This window comes from Aspergillus sydowii (assembly GCF_001890705.1).
Source record: "Aspergillus sydowii CBS 593.65 unplaced genomic scaffold ASPSYscaffold_6, whole genome shotgun sequence".
Lineage (NCBI taxonomy): Eukaryota > Fungi > Ascomycota > Eurotiomycetes > Eurotiales > Aspergillaceae > Aspergillus > Aspergillus sydowii.
In genome coordinates this window covers 24058-35298 of record NW_024467864.1, presented here as the reverse complement: position 1 = coordinate 35298, position 11241 = coordinate 24058, and the positions used below count along the sequence as shown (strand labels likewise).

At 45.2% G+C, this 11241-nt stretch overlaps 4 protein-coding genes across 4 annotated transcripts; 2 read left to right on the top strand and 2 right to left on the bottom strand.

Annotated features, from left to right (window-relative positions):
* Positions 1–77: 77 nt before the first annotated feature.
* ASPSYDRAFT_45729 (uncharacterized protein) lies at positions 78–2465 on the top strand. Its single transcript, XM_040847105.1, has 3 exons — positions 78–946; positions 1005–1850; positions 1903–2465. The coding sequence occupies exons 1-3, from the start codon at positions 189–191 to the stop codon at positions 2003–2005; spliced, it is 1707 nt and encodes a 568-aa protein (XP_040701607.1). The 5' UTR covers positions 78–188; the 3' UTR covers positions 2006–2465.
* On the bottom strand, positions 2007–3644 carry dbp3 (RNA-dependent ATPase DBP3; the record flags this gene model as incomplete). The annotated part of the gene is made up of 3 exons (XM_040843832.1): positions 2373–3644; positions 2242–2313; positions 2007–2163 (listed from the first exon to the last, which is right to left on the bottom strand). Exons 1-3 carry the CDS (start codon positions 3611–3613, stop codon positions 2007–2009), a joined length of 1470 nt encoding a protein of 489 aa, XP_040701606.1. The 5' UTR covers positions 3614–3644.
* An 828-nt stretch (positions 3645–4472) lies between these two features.
* ASPSYDRAFT_45728 (replication factor A subunit protein RFA1) lies at positions 4473–7176 on the bottom strand. The gene is made up of 6 exons (XM_040847104.1): positions 6882–7176; positions 6667–6818; positions 6511–6601; positions 5925–6465; positions 4978–5870; positions 4473–4921 (listed from the first exon to the last, which is right to left on the bottom strand). The coding sequence occupies exons 1-6, from the start codon at positions 6920–6922 to the stop codon at positions 4828–4830; spliced, it is 1812 nt and encodes a 603-aa protein (XP_040701605.1). The 5' UTR covers positions 6923–7176; the 3' UTR covers positions 4473–4827.
* Positions 7177–7242: 66 nt separating this feature from the next.
* On the top strand, positions 7243–10474 carry ASPSYDRAFT_45727 (ubiquitin-specific protease UBP14). Its single transcript, XM_040847103.1, has 6 exons — positions 7243–7601; positions 7660–7727; positions 7778–7918; positions 7984–8257; positions 8307–9996; positions 10058–10474. Exons 1-6 carry the CDS (start codon positions 7571–7573, stop codon positions 10200–10202), a joined length of 2349 nt encoding a protein of 782 aa, XP_040701604.1. The 5' UTR covers positions 7243–7570; the 3' UTR covers positions 10203–10474.
* Positions 10475–11241: the final 767 nt, after the last annotated feature.

Genomic DNA, 11241 nt, shown 5'->3' with positions numbered 1-11241 from the left:
TCTACCTCGACTCGAGAGGCCCGTCGGACTCTAGCATGTTCTCGTGGCCGGGTCCGGTTTCCGCCGGGCACCTTCAACTTCAACAAGCCACTTCGCCTGCAGGGACAAAAACAAAACATATCCTGTCTTCTCCAAAACAGTGACTCAGGTAGAGGTCTGACTTTGGCAACACGCCAGCCTCTCCCAACATGTCGCTGCCAGATAAAAATGCCAGCGACATCCTGACACCAGCAATCACTGGGACAACTATGTTAATACTTGTACAGTTGGTCTCCAGGTCCTTCATTTTTGCCGCGAATCAGATGATTCTGAGGAACCTATCTCCGTCCATTTTGGGGATCGCTGCGCAACTTGATCTGTTCTTGAGCTCAATCCTGTACTTCTCAAGGGAAAGCATTCGATCAGCAGTCCAAAGGCAGCCGTTGTACACTCCTGGACATTCTACTGCAGCAGATAAAGACGGGGTCTCTTCGAGACAGAGTCAAGCCAGAAGGAAAGCCCTAGCAGTATCCTCTCAATCCATAGTGAACATGTCCTACCTGGGTATTGGCATGGGCATTGTTACGGCCACGATCTTCTCAGCGTTTTACTTGTACTTTGCCTCCCATGAGGTCTCGAAAATGCCATACTACCATATGAGTGTGGCCGCCACTGTTATTGCATCAGTGGTAGAGCTCGGTTCTGAGCCCTTCTTTGTGGTGATACAGCAGCACATGCTGTACAGCAAGCGAGCAGCCGTGGAAATATGCGCCGCGTTTTTCAAAAGCCTAGTGACATGTGGGATATCCATATGGGGCGTAAAATTTGATTACAATCTTGGCCCCCTGCCTTTCGCACTTGGGTACTTATCCTATGCACTCGCGACTTTTTGCGGCTATTTCCTCGTTGCACGACAACAGTCAAGCGATTGGCACTTTTCACTATTTCCCTCCCGGATAGGGCCAAGGTAGGACATCAGGACCCTAATCCTGTGGTTATACTGGAGCAAAAAGTAACAGTTCTAGTGATGACTCGACATACCTCTGTGGTAGATTTCCATGGCGCTTGATAACATTGTCTGCAAACGTGTTCCTCCAATCTGTAATAAAACACTTGCTAACGCAGGGAGATTCGATGATTCTTGCCGCCATGACAAGTTTGCAAGAACAGGGCATATACTCGCTAGCTTCCAACTACGGCGGTTTACTAGCTCGCGTCTTGTTCCAACCTATTGAGGAGAACAGTAGGGCAATCTTCTCGTCACTCCTCAACAGCAAAGCAGGCAATGGCCAGGAAGCCAACATTACAAGCGCCAAGGCACATTTGGTGAGTGTAGCGAGAGGATACATGATGATAACGGCCTTGGTAATTCCCCTAGGCCCAGCTTTTGCTCCAAAGTTACTTCATATATTGGGTGGCCGACGATGGATTGTCCCTGAAGTGGATGGCTTGTTCGCTCTGTACTGCTACTATATACCATTTCTGGCTTTTAACGGCATCGGTGAGGCATTTGTCTCTTCGACTGCAAAGCCATCTGAACTCCGAAAGCAATCCGCATACATGGCGCTGTTTTCAGCATGCTTTGCTCTAGCAGCCTATCTTTTTTTGTCAATGGGCGGACTGGGAGCCCGTGGACTGGTTTATGTCAATATCGTGAATATGTGTGTCAGGATAATCTGGAGTTTCTCCTTCATCCGAAAACATTTACGCCGGTACAAAATGGACATTTTTTGGGTTGATTTCGCACCGCGGGTTCCCACGAATGTTGCTGGAGCCACTGTGGCCGTCCTGTTATCCAATACGGAACTCAGAGAAAATGCGCATGGAGAGTTGATTTCACTCGCTCTTGCGGTGTTTTACGTCCTTCTAGTGTATGTGAACCAGCGTGTAGGACTGACAAGCGCTAATATGAAACACCTACAGGCTTTATTTCGAGAGAGACTATATCACGTTTTATTACGTCAAGGTCCACCAAATTTTGAAATGCAGAATGAGGTCTAAAATAAAACAGGTTAAGGCAGATTAAGTCAGTCATCGAATACAATCTTTGTAGCCGCCTTTCCCGGCTCGACATCCTTGAAAAAGGCACCGTACGCGTCATGCTGCTTCTTTTTCACAGTCGACCCAAACTTAAGCAAAGCCTCGGGTACATCCTGGTTTGCCGCTTTCAAGACATTGATCAACCTACGATATATCAGTAAAACATACAGAAAGATCCGGAAGACACGCCAAGTAGACAAGCAGGGGCAGGATACTACTTACCCACCAGATTGAGCCTTGTCGGTTTCCGTGAACAAAGTTATAGCATGCCCATCGGCACCAGCACGACCGGTCCTAATGGGGAAGGATGTCAGTCGAGAGCTAGAATAATGGAGAAATGTTCTCGACCTTACCGGCCAATTCGGTGCACATAATCTTCAACAGTGAGCGGAAACGTAACATTTACGACCAGCTTTACATGAGGTATATCGAGCCCACGAGCCGCCACATCAGTTGCAACAAGGACAGTCGCTGTGCCTGATTTGAAGGCCTCGAGACTCTTAAATCTCTCTTGCTGGCTCAAGTCACCGTGAATACCCGCAACTTTGAAGCCCTTCGCTCGAAGGAGTCTCTCAACACGCATTGCCTCCTTCTTGTATAGGCAAAATGCCAACACCTTGTCTGGGGTCCCTCGTTGGTGCTTGTTGAGAATTTGCACGAGTCTCTGCTCCTTTTCGAGCGGCTTTACCACCTCGACAACCTGTTTAATCCTAGTGTTTGCACGTGGGTCCGCGGACGGTTCACCACCGATAGTGACGGTAACCGGAGTCGACATGAAGGTTGACGCAAGCTCTCTGACGGCAGGCGGCCATGTGGCAGTGAACATAACGGTTTGGCGTTTGGACACTGGCATGTCAGAGATTATGTCCTTGATATCTTGCTCGAATCCCTTGTCCAGCATACGATCTGCCTCGTCCAGGACAAGATACTTAACCCTGCCGAGGTCCAACGAGCCATCGTTCTGGAGGTCCTTCAATCTTCCCGGAGTCGCAACAACGACGGCAGCAGATTTCAGAATCTCGCGCTGTTCGTCTTTCCTAACTCCGCCAAATATACAGGCTACCTTGACATCCACCTTCCCTGCGAATTTCACAAGTTGGTCATTAATCTGCATTGCAAGCTCCCTCGTCGGAGAGATTATTACAGCAATTGGTCGGCACGGTTTTTGTTTGCTCTTCTTCAAGTCGAGTACCTTCTTCAAGCACGGTAAGCCGAAGGCTAGGGTTTTCCCACTTCCGGTTTCCGCGATCCCGATTACATCGCGGCCTGAGAATAGAAGTGGCCATGTTGTAGATTGAATCGCTGTAGGGCGATTGAAGCCGTCCAGAGGATCGTAGAGCTTTTCATTGCTTTGTGGCAGAAATGAGAATGAAGTTATTGGGCGCAACGGTGTGCTATCCAGTGAGGAGTCCGTTATCTTGATAGAATGGTCAGAAAAGAATTGGTCAATTTCCGATTGTGGAACATTATCAAGAGCTGGTGATTGGGAGTATGGCGGCGAAACATCAGCATCTTGCTTGGAATGCTTTGCACTTTTTGGTTTTTTGCTTGGTCTGGAATCCCCAATATAGCTTTTATGATCACGTTTTGCCATAGCTGAATTTTTTATTTAAGGAGAGGAACATGCGGCCGCATTGTGAAAAGCCAGACCTTTTTTTTTATTCTTAAACTGATGTGGAGAAGACCACTTTAGTATCTACCAATAAAATTCGTGCTTAAAACTTGGCAAGCACTTCCTCCGATGTCCGCCGTAGTTCATAGTCATAGAAGAACTGAGGTCCTAGGTCCTCCTCCACACCGCGCTCTCTTCCCCAGAATCCGTAAACCATTCATTAATCATCTTTCGGCTCTTCCGGGCTTCCCAACCATCATCCCCGAAACTGTCGTTCATACCTGGTTGACCAGAAATTTTTGGACAGTCCATGAGCGTACCGGGAAAAGGTCACCGTACGAGCTTCAACCAATTCAATTCAACTCAACTCATTTCAAGTTCTTATACCCTTTGCAACTCGACAGTGTGGTCTGGCTATGCAGGTGCTTTATCAACTAAAGCGAACTCGAGGCCATCAACACTATTTTAAATACGGTAGCAGTCCCATATAAATGAAAAATAGTAATCATTAAAGCCATTCATATAAGTAGCTCTCCATCCCGCTAATATTAGTTTTATAGCAGACCACCGTAGGCCCGGTCTACAGGCCAGGCCCGCAGGCTAGATAATTCCAACGGTATCTTACATAGGTAAGCTATCTACAGTCTACTTACTCCTTCTAAAGTCCCGGGCCTACCCCTCAGGTATCCTGTAGCTTACTTTCAGGTCCCTATGGCTAGATTACCCCAGGGTCCCCAGAGATTCTAGAGTCTCCGGGGCGCCCGGGAGCTTTAGGCCTAACATCACATCCTTGAACTGACCTAGTACACCAGTTTTGAGCATGAATTCGCCCACATATCTACAAGCTTCAACCATGCTGGTGAATGCTCACCGTGCACAAAGAGTAATTACTTCCATCCAGATTCATAGCATACTGGGTAACTTCTTAAGATTGACATTACTTGACATTTACACTGTAGTAATCTGTTCACAATACCCGCCTTAGAAGATAGGCACTAGTAGCACAAGTCGGTCATATACACCTTATCTTTCGCCTTCAATCGCTACCTTGCCATACTGTCCACCGTCGCCATGATCACCCTTAAGCTCAAGCTTATAGAAACTGATAAAGTGGATCTTATACACTATAAGCCACTGCTATTAGCATGAGCGGAAGGGAAACAGGACCGCTCGCTAATCCCAAATCAAGGTTTCAACTAGGACAGATTGTAGCTGTCTATCATATCTGCGAGACGTGACGCCTCTTCAGAGTAGTTGACGGGTCTTGCAAACGACACTTGGTACCGAATACTAAGCGTCGTATTATTAGTACTAAAGCCAAATATCACATTTGGCAATACACTCACCGTTGCTGATCCCCATAATGGTCTATTCTTGCCCTGCATCCAAAGGTCCAGGTACGGCAATTGGCGTTTTGGATGATGTCGCCAACTAGTTTGTCGTCGTTCTGTTGCATTTCCATTAGATTATCTGCACTTGTATCCATTATTAGTCGGCCAACATCATCGAAACAGTTGAGATACAGCTGTCCAGTATGGTCGCTAACGTTAATAAGCATTATATATCGATATTCCGCTCGTGGGTGTGTTTTATCGCAGCGCTCACATCGCCACTGGCCAGGATCAAGCTCCGTGACCTTCTTATTGCAATCCTCTGAAAGGCATGCTGGGTAACACAGGTTGTCTTGCTTTATGTAGACGACGGTGGCTCTGAGCGAAAAGTACACCGGTTTCTCCGACATCCCAAGCTGCTCCTCTCGAATTTGTGCGATTGTCTTAAATTGATCGCGTTCCATTCCGGACATCGCCCCGACTGATGGGGCATGAGAGACAAAACTTTCGTCCCTACCCTGTGCATCATACCAGCCTTTTAGTCTATGAGCTTCTTCGATATCGGGATCCACGGTCACAGAGCCCGAACTGAGTAAACTCAAACTCTTCCCACCGAAGTCAGAAACTTTGACGCCTTTAAACGCCACCACAGATTCTGGGGTGGCACCAAAGTTCATCGCCGTAGTGCCCCATATCGTCATGCGGACTGAGAACCCCGTGTTGTCAACCAAAGTAAGTTCACGTTTGTCATAGGGTTTCTTTGTTGTCTTTGACACGATTTGGGTGGTATCCCCGACATCTTTCAACACTCCTATGACATCGATTGTGGTATCTTTATCAACAGACTGCAGATCCCCAATAGTTGTGAAGTTGAAGCGCACTTGTGGGACATCATTCTGGTCTTCTGCCTGCGGAGATGGATATTCAGTAAGAAGAATAAACGATGTTTGAATTTAACTAACCTTCTCAACCAGGGTTTCTCTCTCGAAGGTAAGCTCATAGTCATTGTTCAGGTTTGTAAACTGCTTTTTAGCGATCCGAACACGGCATGGGCTAGATATGTAGTAAACGCCCCCTTCTTGAAACAGATCATACAGAGCAATGCATTGCTCGTTGAACCCAGTAGCGCGTATTTCACCACTGTCATCTAGTAAATTGACACTAAAAAGCGTGCCATCGCCGCTTCTTCCATGCCAATGCTTGACGGGAGATTTGCTAGTGCAGCGCGCTTTAATCGTCCATTTATTCGCATAGGGAGAAAGGGCCTCTATGGGGTAAATAGTTGCGGTTGCAGGACCCTGCATTGGACGCGTTTGCTGTGGTCGTGAGTTGACTTGGGAAGGTGCATTTTGGGGTTTGGCACCGTAAAAACCGTTGCTCGATATTGTTGTAGACTGTGGTTTCTCATCCTCCTCCAATTTGCTCTCCAATGGTTTTGGCTCGCCTATTTTCTCCGCTTCCCCTAGTTCCTTGAGGACCTCGAGGTCAAGAATGATAAGGATCCTACGATGGTTAGTGGATAAACTGTGTCCCAAGGATGAAACGTACTTTTTCCCTTTGACCGAGTTCGCCTGGAACTGTTTCAACTTCACAAAGCATCCTTTGCGAAGTAACCCATCTGTCACAAAATGATTTGCCTCTAGATTCAGATAATTTGTTAGAAGTCTTCGCCACCTGGCAGGTTCCATCGGTTTCTTGACATACGGATTGCAAGCATAGTCTGCACATAGTTGGATATATCACTAAAAACAACCCTATAACGTTCTTGGTTGTTTGTCTGGGGTGGCAACGGCTTGACTTGAACACACTGAACGATAGGCTCATTAATCTGAGTCTTTGTACCATCAAAGATCGCACTAAAGGGCTATTGTAAGCAATACTGTAGACAACAGGTAGATAGCGAAAGGAAAGTAAGCTACCTAAGCGCTCCTACAGATATATTTGACGCTTGCGAAGCCATGGCTGACACGTCTTCTGGGGTAGGTTAGCTAGCTGCTGCAACCAAGTGGTCAAGCTGCGCGGTATAGACGCTAGTTGTGGCAGAAACAACAGCTTGATAAATTTTGGCTTAAAAATGCCGGTTTCCAACAATATTGAAGAAGTGTTACATCCACATGGGCCTGAAGAGTCAAGTCTTGTTCAGGGATGTGGAAATGGTTTGTTGTGAGAAAATGAAACGCGGATGCAGGCTGACGCGCTGGGCAAGACCAGACGCGTTAAGTGGAAGCTTACATATTAGGTAGTATCCATAACGAGTTACCTCCGGTGTACCAGCTAATTCGTTGTTACCTAATGCCAGGCAGGACTAACTAGTTAACTATACTGTACAAATGTATGGTCGCTGGTACGAGCCCCTCCATTTCCAATGACGGCCATGTAACTTTCACCCCACCTGGTGATTTCATATTTCACTACATCCCTCTGCGCCTTGCCTGTGGAGTGTTCATTAACGAGGTACCTATCTATAATTTCACAGGAAATTTTCTTTCCTCTTTTCCCTTTCTTATTATTGCTTCCTCTTATTTTCTCTCTATAAACTTGATACTTACTATCAAGTCTCATTTCACCCTTCACCTACTCATAAATATCTATTATTTTGTATTCCAGAATGACGACCTGCTTGCATATTAGTTCACCAAGTGAGTCTAACGTTCGGTTCTGCATGGCCATAAAGAAGCTAAATATGTTTCATGGCAGACTTACAGTCGCCATCTGCCTTTCAGGCTGTATATCGAGAAGACTGCACGCAGTGTTTCGACTCTATTGTCTGTACTTCATTTGCCCATTACCATTGTCTGGCTCTAACGAGTTACAGGATGATGAGCATGGGCTCAACGTTTGCCTCTCCTGCTTCAATGGTGGTTGTGCTGGATCAAGGGACCACGCCCGTCTGCACTTCGAGCGCTTCGGTCACCCTCTGGCGCTAAATATCCGAAGGACTCGAAAAAAGATCCAGGTAAGCACGTTTGCCTTTCTCTTGCCCTTTTATCCAATCCAATGCGGAATTTTAACGGATAAAAGCGAAATGAGCCTCCACAAAAGATTTCCAAACTTGCAATCAATGCGGAAACAGACGAGGATCGCTATGATACACGCACGCATATCGTCTGCTATTCTTGTGGACAATATAATGTTGACGTTTCGACCGACAAGGTCCAATTGGTCATTAGAGACGTGATGAATGCAACGACCTTTTCAAAAAAGGAGGAGATAAAGGCATGGGAGCAAGAGTTTACTCCTTGTGAACACACAGTTGGTCTGATTCAGCAGGAGCCCAAACCAATCGACTCACAAGGTAAGAATACTTCATGGCTCCTCTAATGTGTCTAATTCTTCTTCATTAGATCTTAGTCAGTGCTCGATGTGCAATCTGAAACAAAACCTCTGGCTCTGTTTACAATGTGGTAATCTGGGGTGCGGCCGCAGCCAATTCGGGGGTACAGGAGGTAACTCACATGGACTCGCACATTTCGATGCGACATCCCATGCTGTTGCCGTGAAACTAGGGTCCATAACTGCCGATGGCTCTGCGGATATTTACTGTTATGAGTGCAACGAAGAAAGGGTCGATCCTGAGCTTGCTACTCACCTGTCTCATTGGGGAATTAATCTAGCGAGCCGCGAGAAAACGGAGAAGAGCCTCATGGAAATGCAAGTCGAGCAGAATCTAAAATGGGACTTTTCAATGACTACGGGAGATGGACATGATCTCAATCCAGTCTTTGGGGCAGGTCTCACAGGCCTATCGAACCTCGGGAACAGTTGCTACCTCTCTAGTGTTATCCAGTGCCTTTTTGGTCTGCCGGAGTTTCAACGCAGATATTATCATCCCGGTGAAAAGCCGCCCCTTTCTGACACACCAGCTGCAGATTTCGAGACACAGCTCCGGAAAATGGCGGACGGAATCATCTCCGGACGATATTCCCGAGCAGATGAGAAGACTGTGGCTTCGCCTGAACCTCGCGAGGCTTTGCATCAAAAAGGGTTGGCACCATCCATGTTCAAGCACCTAATTGGACGCGATCATGTCGAGTTTTCGACTATGAGGCAACAGGACGCCTTTGAGTTTCTGCTCCATGTTTTCAAACATGTCAGCTTGTCCAAACACCCATCTGGGCTGATTAATCCTATCGAGGCCTTTAGGTTCAACATGGAGCAGCGACTGCAATGCTTTAAGTGCAGAAGGGTCCGCTACAGACTTGACGAGCAAGATAACATCTCCATCCCAGTTCCCTCCCGCCGACTGGCCCGTTCGGATCATACTAACAATAGCGATTCTTTTGAGCCTGTAACACTTTTTGACTGTTTAGACGCATTTACTTCTGAAGAAACAGTTGATCTTCGCTGCACTTCCTGCGATGGCCAAGAGAAATTCTCCAAAAGATCTGCCTTCAGAACAATGCCGGCAGAACTGGTAATTAATGCTCGACGATTCGAGTTGGTCAATTGGGTACCAACCAAGCTAAATATTCCGGTCGATGTTAACGATGAACCAATTGATTTAAGTCATTATCTTTCCACGGGCCCTGCCGAGGGTGAAGACATGCTGCCTGATGATGAAGATGCGGATGATAGATTCCAAGTTAACATGGATGTTCTTAGCCAACTTCTTGGGATGGGCTTTCCACGAGCCAGATGCGAGAGAGCTCTCTACTTCACGGGGAACTCAGACCTTGAAGCCGCGATGAATTGGCTCCTCTCCCATTTGGAAGATCCCGATATCGATGAGCCCATTAACAAAAAGAAGGCCTCGGGAAATTGGGCAGATGAGCCGGATGCGACCAAGGTGGCTCAGCTAAATGATATGGGGATTGACGATTCTCGTGCGAGGCGGGCGTTGGTTGCCACGGGTGGTGATATCAACCGTGCCATTGACTGGGTCTTCAGCCATCCGGATGATGTGGGTGAAAGCCCTGCCGGGCAACAGGCCAACGAGGGTTCTGGTGCCATTCCAACACCTGGCTTTGATACCGCTCCAGCGATTTACCAGCTTCAATCAATAATTTGCCATAAAGGTGCTTCCGTACATGCTGGGTAAGTCAGAGAAATCCCTCTGTAGTCTCTGTGGCCGGATTATGCTAACAACCAATTGTAGACATTACGTAGCATTTGTTAGGAAAGCCTTGCCAGGGAAGTCGGGGCTTTCATGGGTGATGTTCAATGATGAAAAGGTTGTTGAGGTGGAGGATGTACAAGAGATGAAAAAATATGCGTACTTGTACTTTTTTTCTAGGGTATAGGCAGAGGTGGGGTCGGAGGAACTACCAGATCATTAGGGGAAGGATTAAGACAAGAGGCTGTATGTATTACTCGAATACATTGGTCAGCCAAGGGCGTGTGTGACAGGCAGTAGGTGGTATTTATATGGAATGAATACAAATATGCATGGAGTGTGAGAACCAGCTCTGAACTGTTGACTTTGGCAATCCTGGTGTAGGCGGGAACTTCATCCTTACATCAATATTAAATTACTAAAGTTAATAATTTACTGTTTATATCTTTAAAGAAGCCTTCATTATAGATGTTGTAGTATAGTTGTTGTCAAGGATACTGCTGCTGTTGTTTATCCTGTTTGCTTACTGTCATTATCAATGCCTACTAGTTTAATAATAATCTGTCCTAAATAGCTTTAGTCTGTTTCTTAGATTCTATTAATACTAATCTAATAATTTCAGATCTTTAGTAAGATTATTATCTTATAATAAATAGTAGTATATCTGTTGCAGTGCAGCCATTACTGCTAAGGATACACTACTACTATTATTTATCTTATTTACCTTATTACACGGTGAACTGTCAAGAGTAGAAGAAATAGATAATGGTCAGGTAGGGAATCTATCTTGAAAGAGTGATAGATTAACTAAGAGTTATTCCTTACTCCTCCTAATTACTAGGGACTCATAAGATAATAAAAGAATTAGAATAATAGATATATATTATATGATTATAAAGCTAGAAGTTATAAGATTATATTATTTAGACTCTTATAAAGTATCTTTAATATTAATTTAAGGATACTTTAATAGTACTCTATGATAATTACTTTTCTATTATATAATAATTAGCTTGATTATAACTTAAGGAATCTAGGGCATTAATCTTAATATTAGATTATAAATAGCTTTATCTTTAAGAATTAGTATATAATTATATAATAGGATTAATTCAGCAGGGTTTTATTTTAAATATATAATAAAACAAATAAAATAATTTCTAATACTAGATTAATTCTAATTTAATTATATTTTTTTATTTATTATAATATAAATTAGTTAAGTA

Coding starts and splice junctions, on each gene's coding strand:
- ASPSYDRAFT_45729 (XM_040847105.1), top strand. CDS start 189: ATGTCGCTGCCAGATAAAAATGCCAGCGACATCCTGACACCAGCAATC. Junction 947..1,004: donor CCCTCCCGGATAGGGCCAAG/GTAGGACATCAG, acceptor TAACAGTTCTAG/TGATGACTCGACATACCTCT. Junction 1,851..1,902: donor GTGTTTTACGTCCTTCTAGT/GTATGTGAACCA, acceptor AAACACCTACAG/GCTTTATTTCGAGAGAGACT.
- ASPSYDRAFT_45727 (XM_040847103.1), top strand. CDS start 7,571: ATGACGACCTGCTTGCATATTAGTTCACCAA. Junction 8,258..8,306: donor CAAACCAATCGACTCACAAG/GTAAGAATACTT, acceptor CTTCTTCATTAG/ATCTTAGTCAGTGCTCGATG. Junction 9,997..10,057: donor GGTGCTTCCGTACATGCTGG/GTAAGTCAGAGA, acceptor AACCAATTGTAG/ACATTACGTAGCATTTGTTA.
- ASPSYDRAFT_45728 (XM_040847104.1), bottom strand. CDS start 6,922: ATGGCTTCGCAAGCGTCAAATATATCTGTAGGAGCGCTTAG. Junction 6,602..6,666: donor GCAGACTATGCTTGCAATCC/GTATGTCAAGAA, acceptor ATCTGAATCTAG/AGGCAAATCATTTTGTGACA. Junction 5,871..5,924: donor GAGAAACCCTGGTTGAGAAG/GTTAGTTAAATT, acceptor CCATCTCCGCAG/GCAGAAGACCAGAATGATGT.